This window comes from Amblyomma mixtum, chromosome 7 (assembly GCF_055824585.1).
Source record: "Amblyomma mixtum isolate Tamu chromosome 7, ASM5582458v1, whole genome shotgun sequence".
In the NCBI taxonomy this organism is placed as follows: Eukaryota; Metazoa; Arthropoda; class Arachnida; order Ixodida; family Ixodidae; genus Amblyomma; species Amblyomma mixtum.
Window position 1 is genome coordinate 47,901,922 of NC_143018.1, and position 6,391 is coordinate 47,908,312.

The 6,391-nt window shown below is 48.4% G+C and overlaps 1 protein-coding gene across 1 annotated transcript; it reads right to left on the reverse strand.

The window, feature by feature from the left end:
- Window positions 1-4,879: 4,879 nt before the first annotated feature.
- LOC149335961 (uncharacterized) lies at window positions 4,880-6,151 on the reverse strand. Its single transcript, XM_089554048.1, has one exon. It carries the CDS (start codon window positions 6,041-6,043, stop codon window positions 4,880-4,882), a length of 1,164 nt encoding a protein of 387 aa, XP_089410174.1. The 5' UTR covers window positions 6,044-6,151.
- Window positions 6,152-6,391: the final 240 nt, after the last annotated feature.

A 6,391-nucleotide genomic window follows, 5' to 3' on the forward strand; every position in this document is an offset into this window, starting at 1 on the left:
GTGACGCGAACGTCGGAAGGGATGAGGTCGCCTAACGGGTCAGATAACGCAAAACTATCGTCGGTGGAAGGATTAATGACCCGCCAGAATTTTTGACATTGGTGGTTACATGTGAGTGGAAGTGCTTTTAGCGCTTTTGAGCGCCTGAACATACATGTTGGAAGCCGCTGAATACGAAGTCCGATCGCTCACTAGTTGGCGAGAACTTTGCGATGCGGTAGAGGCTTTCTTTTTGTTAGATAAACGTTTAATGTGATTATTACACTAGGGAGCTATTGAGTGGGTGGTAGCAGTGCGTTCAGGAGTGTATTGTTCTGTGAGTTGGGTGATTATAGCTGTGAACATGCTCCAGTTGGTTTGAATGCTGCGGACACCAAAGCTATGGGAAAGCATCGATAAAAAAAAATAGTTCATTATTTATCGCCTGAAAATTTGCTCCATTGTAGTCTCGTATTATTATTTTTTTTCTTTTTGTTAGTGTTCGGAGTGGCTAGATTAATGTCATAGTGCATTAGCAAGTGGTCGCTGATGCCTGGCAGGTATGTAATAGGTGAGACTATGTCAGATCGATTTGTCAGGATTAAATCTAGCGTATTAGCCGCGTTGGCTGTTATAGTCCCTTGTGAGCACAAATGCACTAACAAGAATACTGAGCGCACATCTAAAAATTCGCGACTTCGAGACGAGAACGGGGATATTAAAGGGGAGTTGGTATCCCATGTTATCTTCGAAAAAATTAGATCGGCAAATAAAACAATACTGAAATAGATCATGGTGCTTTGTTTTTAAGTGTTTCCATAAAAAAGTATGGCAACAGATAAGGAAAGGCTTAGGTGATCGTGATCGAGGAGGTTAGACTGAATTATAGTGCAGCAGCTTGAAACAGGTCTTCACATCATTCATATATACTAGAACATTGCAGGAGCCCGGACAAAGCAAAATTACACAAATTACGTTTGAATAGAGATTATGGCAGGAAAGTGGATGAAATATAGCTAAAAGAAGAATTGTGAACCGAAGCAAAGTATGTAATGAGCCAGAAATATGCATATCAAAGAAGACACTGCACTGAGAAAATGGACAGCATGAAATAAATGAGCAGCACAAGTGCAGCGTACAGGCCTTTATCAAAGAATTTATTTTTTGTTTATTTACCACGTCCTGGTAGTGTTAGCTCCATAAAGCATTATCAAAATTATCACAATTTTCAGTTTTATTTGCTTAGGAGAACGTTAGAGCAATAAGAACTTGGCTCATAAATGCACCTCAAATATTGCCATAAATCATCGTACTCTTCGTCCTGGGCCACAAGAGCTGGGGCTTCATGAGATAATTATTACGGTGCATTAACGAAAATTTCAACATGCCGTCAGCATGCAAAGATTTTATACTGGCGCTGAAAAACCCGCATTTTTTTAATTTTCGCTGGCAGGAGGGAGTAACTTTCTTGACTGCGCTGCTTTCTTCCTAAGCAAATGAAAGACGTGTATGCCGAGCAAAAACAATTCGAAAATATGTAGCGTAAGATATAACACTAATGCACTGTGAAGCTTGATGCCTTATTGGTCCAGTAGAGTGGAGAGCTGGGCGAGTTAATTGGTTCACGATTGTAGAAAGAAAACCAGCGCAAAAGACGGGGACACAGAACTCGGAACACAGAATACAGGAACACACACACAGCGTCGTCCTGTGTTCCTGTTGTGCGTCTCCGTCCTTTGCCCTTGTTTTTTTTTCCTTAATTGGCCATGCACTTGTGGCAATTTAAGTGCACTTCCTGTGAATTTTGCACAAAAGTAGTGTATTTTTGCATTCACCTTTTTTACACGCTAAGGTTTTTTATCTTTTGGTCACTTCAGAAGGGAGGAGTTAGTATAGAAGTAATTTACTTGGAGAATACAAGGAAATATATCTTGCGATGAATTTTCTCATATTTTAATTCTGCCTGATGGGAATGCATTACGCGCCATACGGTGTTACTCACAACCAAACGCCCAAGGCTCTAAGTTGGGCAAAGCATGTATCATATATGTGGAAGTGCGAATATGGCTGTGGTGCGCTGGGCGTCTTGCATGCACAGCAGGAAGTGATTTGTGTCTAGACCATCCAGGAGGGCATGTACAAGGACGGGAGGATAGTACAAACGCTAAAAAAAAAAAAAGCTAGCTGGGGCTAGAAACGCATTTTTCGTTCTAGCAAGTACCAACGTTGGGGCAAAGCAACCAGTTTTGGGCGCCTTGTAAGAAGAAAGGATGGTTCTGGGAAGCGGAGGCAGGGCTGCGTACGGCGCACGCGAGGTCGCGGGGTCACGGAGTAGCGCTGCAGCAGCACATCGGGAAAAGGTTAAATTCTTCCACTCGCCACTCGCAGCGCACCGCAGAGCCGGCAGCCTTCTCTCTTGTCCGCCTACCCGGCAGGTTCCGGCCGGGGAGACGGACAATAGTCGCGGGCGAGAGCGAAGGAGGGGGGGGGGGGCCCACCACATGAAAGGCATTAGAAGAATGTCACTGGCGCCTCCACTACGGCTCAGCTTGTACTATTCTGGCGCAGTGCTGCGTTTCGCCGTAATCGCTTGTCAGCAAAGTGAACACAGCACCGTGCCTTCCCGTGAATAGTACAAGCAGGGACGTCGCGGCCACATCGGCATTCGCAGTATAGCGCCGCCCTGTCGCTTATTTGCTCGCTTATCCTCTAACAAGTCAAAAAGTCTTCCTGTTGTGGCACGCCATCCATGGCTTACGACACCACGTCTGTCATTCCCCTTCATACTTCAAGCGTTTCTCTTGCTATGGAAGTATTAGCCGTTGCGGCCACCAATTCAAGCAGCGAGAAAAATTTCAGCGCCGCAGGATTCGTAATGAAAGAGCGCCGCTCTTGTTTCGATCAAGCCATCATCAATGAACAACTTGCATATTTAGAGTGATAAATCTATACCTTTATGCGTTGTGTCTTGTGTATAATCCCAAACTGTGATCTGGAATGCGAGGTCAAAATTTGAATGTCATTGAAATAAAGTCATTGTCCTGAAATTCTCTTTTTGTGTCGTCGCCGCTTTGCAGGTCGGGCCGAGCACGAGCGTGCTCAGGGTCCTTCAGTGTCGGGCCGGGCTTCCTGTCGGTAGGTTAAGTCCCGGGCCGGGCGCGGGTTCGAAATTGCGGCCCGTGCACAGCTCTATTCAGAAACCTAATCACATTTCCTTTTGTGAAAAAAGAGCTATGTGCAGAGTTTAAATGGTGCAAGTATGAAGCTACAATGAAGTCAATTACCAAACACATCGAAACATCAGTTGTGATGCCTGAAAAAAGATGTACTGCAACATATAAATACTTAAGTCTCGATAAGCAGGAATACTGAAGGGGAATAAAAACAGTTTTCTTTTGTTCGGGCTCACGCACCTGCTACAAACATATTCTTTATACATAGCAATAAAACTTGAAATAACTGTTTAAGAAGCCTTTTGGTCAAAGTATAGCTAAGTATGACTGAAAGGAGTCCGCAAGAAATGCACGGAAGCAGGCATGCAGTGTGACAGCGCAGCGCGACAGGTGCGCTTTTTAATCTCGCGCGCGCACTTAAGAACATGGGTTTATGGTTTATTGGGGTTTTAACGTCGCAAAACGAGTCAGGCTATGAGGGACGCCGTAGTGAAAGGGGTTCGGAAATTTCGACCACCTGGGGTTCTTTAACGTGCACTGACATCGCACAGTACACGGGCCTCTAGAATTTAGCCTCCATCGAAATTCGACCACCCCGACCGGGATCGAACCCGCGTCTTTCGGATCAGCGGCCGAGCGCCATAGCCACTGAGCCACCGCGGCGGGTCGAAAGACATGACGGGGACCCGCCGAGGAGGCAACGCTGCAGTGCACGCTGCCTCCTCGCCTCTCGGCTCCTCGCGAGCAGCCCCGTCCGTCCGCTGACGAGCGGTGGCGGGGGAAAATCTAGGGAAAACATGCCTGTCCCCAACCGGACATGACGTCATTAAATATCACGTGACCTATGACGTCACGCGTATGACGTCATATTTTTTTGACCAATCAGCGTTTCCAGCCTGCCGTCCCGCAAACGCTTGTCTCGCAACGCCTTGCGGAAGAACCTTTTCCTCTTGGGACGGCAGCGGCGACCGCGCGGCAGCGGCGAAGGGTTTTAAAACGGTGGCGAGGAGGAGACGCGGCGACGCTCAGACGACGTAGTCAGCGCTGCGGCAGCAGCGGCCACCTGCGCTCCGCGTGACGTCGCTCGGTTTCGCGCATGCGCAGCTGTGGCTAAAATTGATCACTGCGCTCGCCAGACCCGGTGTTGACGAGCCTAGCGAAGCTCTTCGCTTCAAAAACATACTTTTGCGAATGGATGCCAGGTCACCATGAATGCAGAATAGCATAGCCTTTATTTCACTTGAATAGAGAGAACAAACTTTTGTCCTGTTATAACGAAGTAAAAACAATCATATCTTTGATCATAAGACCATGAATTCAATAGAGCATATCCTTTATATCATTTGAATAGTGAGAACGAACTTTTGCCCTGACATAACCAAACAAAAACAATCATGCCTTTGATCATAAGAGTAATGCCAGCTTGACAATTACTAGCAAAATAGCGTGATAGTTAGTACCGTTCTATCGCTCTAGCTGCAGCGGGACTACCCACTGCAGTAATATTCACTGCTTGAAATCGTATGACACTCGGCAAGAATACAAGCGATTTCGAAACTCCTAAATGCACGAATAACACTGACAAGAAAAAGTGGTGTGGCGCATTATTCGATCTTTCAAGTCCAGCACACGATCACTATACGCGTAACAATATCTTTCCAGTTCCTTCCCACAATGTAACCGGACACTTTCGATGAACCCGACGAACGTGGAAAATGCCGTGCTCGTCAGTCGAACATGACGTTGACATAAAGAGTGTTCTGACTGAAAAAACCTTGCACTTCGAGGTCCATCCAGCTCTCAGTCTTGGTTGGTATGCCCCAGTTCGACGACTCGGACGGTTTCTTCACTACCTTAGCACCTTCCATGACAACCTGCAGCCTGACGTCTTTCGACTCATCCCTGGGGTGCGTAAGTATCAACGTGACCTTTTTTGCGAAAGGCCACTCTATCATACAATCCCAGACACCCGGTTTTAGATACAGGACGAAGCTTACGGTCACATGTTCGTCTTCGTCCTTTCGCATCTTGCACTCCAGAACGAAAGTGTAGCCAGCTAATGTGCAATTGTTTGTCATCAGCCTTTGCTCTTTCTTACTCCCGGTCAGTGCGTTGTACCCTTCATACAGGCCGGTGAACTCGCACAAGGTGATGAAGGTGCCAAGCTTGGAAGCAGGGCGGTAAGGTCCCGCAAGACCAGCAACTTTCTTCACACAAGGCTGCGATGAGACGCATTTTTCTTCGCAGGCCCTTTCTCCTGCGTGGGTCAAGTCACGTTCAAGGCTAACCACATGCTTCATCAACGACTTTACACTGTTCACGACACCATCCTTGTCAACATTCTCGCTTGAGGCCCGCACCCGTACGCTCTCCAGATCTTTCTGTATGTCGCGGAGCGTTACAACGGCACTCGAGATTCCCGCGGTACTCATGCAGTGCCGTAGAGGAGTCTCGACAGAGCACTGGCGGCAGTGTTCAACGACAAAGGAGCGAACAACCGACTGTAGACATTTGGCACACCTCACCTTGTCGCTGCTGCAAACAACGAGGTGATCGTTCAGGTCGCATAGCCGACCGGCGAAGCTGCACTCCCTACCACCGGCGACGCAGAAGACGAGGTGCTGCTCCAACTGGGACTGGTTGAAGGTTAGAGGGACAATGTCGGCCTCTGCAAACTCCATGCCGTCCAATGGACACTTTCCGCCTTCCTTCGGGATTTGGTCCTTGCACATCTGACACAAAACGTGACCGCAGGGGAGCAGCAGGGAACGGCTGGGCACCACGCCGCAGACGCCGCAAACTCGGGTGCTGGGTAGCGACTCGACGAAGACGACGCGTTGGCGCTCGGGGTAGTCCTTGAATCCAGTTAGAGTATATTCCGTGCCAGGCATTGTGGTGCTCTTAACGGCGGCGATTGACCAAAAGATGGCAGAGAGTAACGCACAACCGTGGACGCAGAAACTAAGATAGAAATGTCACCTGCGCAGATCGTCGGGTGACGGGCCGGAGTGAAGGCTCGTTCACACTTGCCCAAAAATCCGGCGAGCGAAGCGGATTCGGCCGCTTTTGACGCCGAGCGACGCGGAAAGCTGCGCGGCGAGGGCGATCGGGCTGGAACCATTTCCGCCGCGCGGCGACAAATATGGCGGCGCCCTTCGAAGCCGGACCCCCCGCTTCGGATTGAATGCTCGTTGTTGCTGCCTTTTTCAGTGCGTTCACTGAAATGCGGCTCAGGTCTT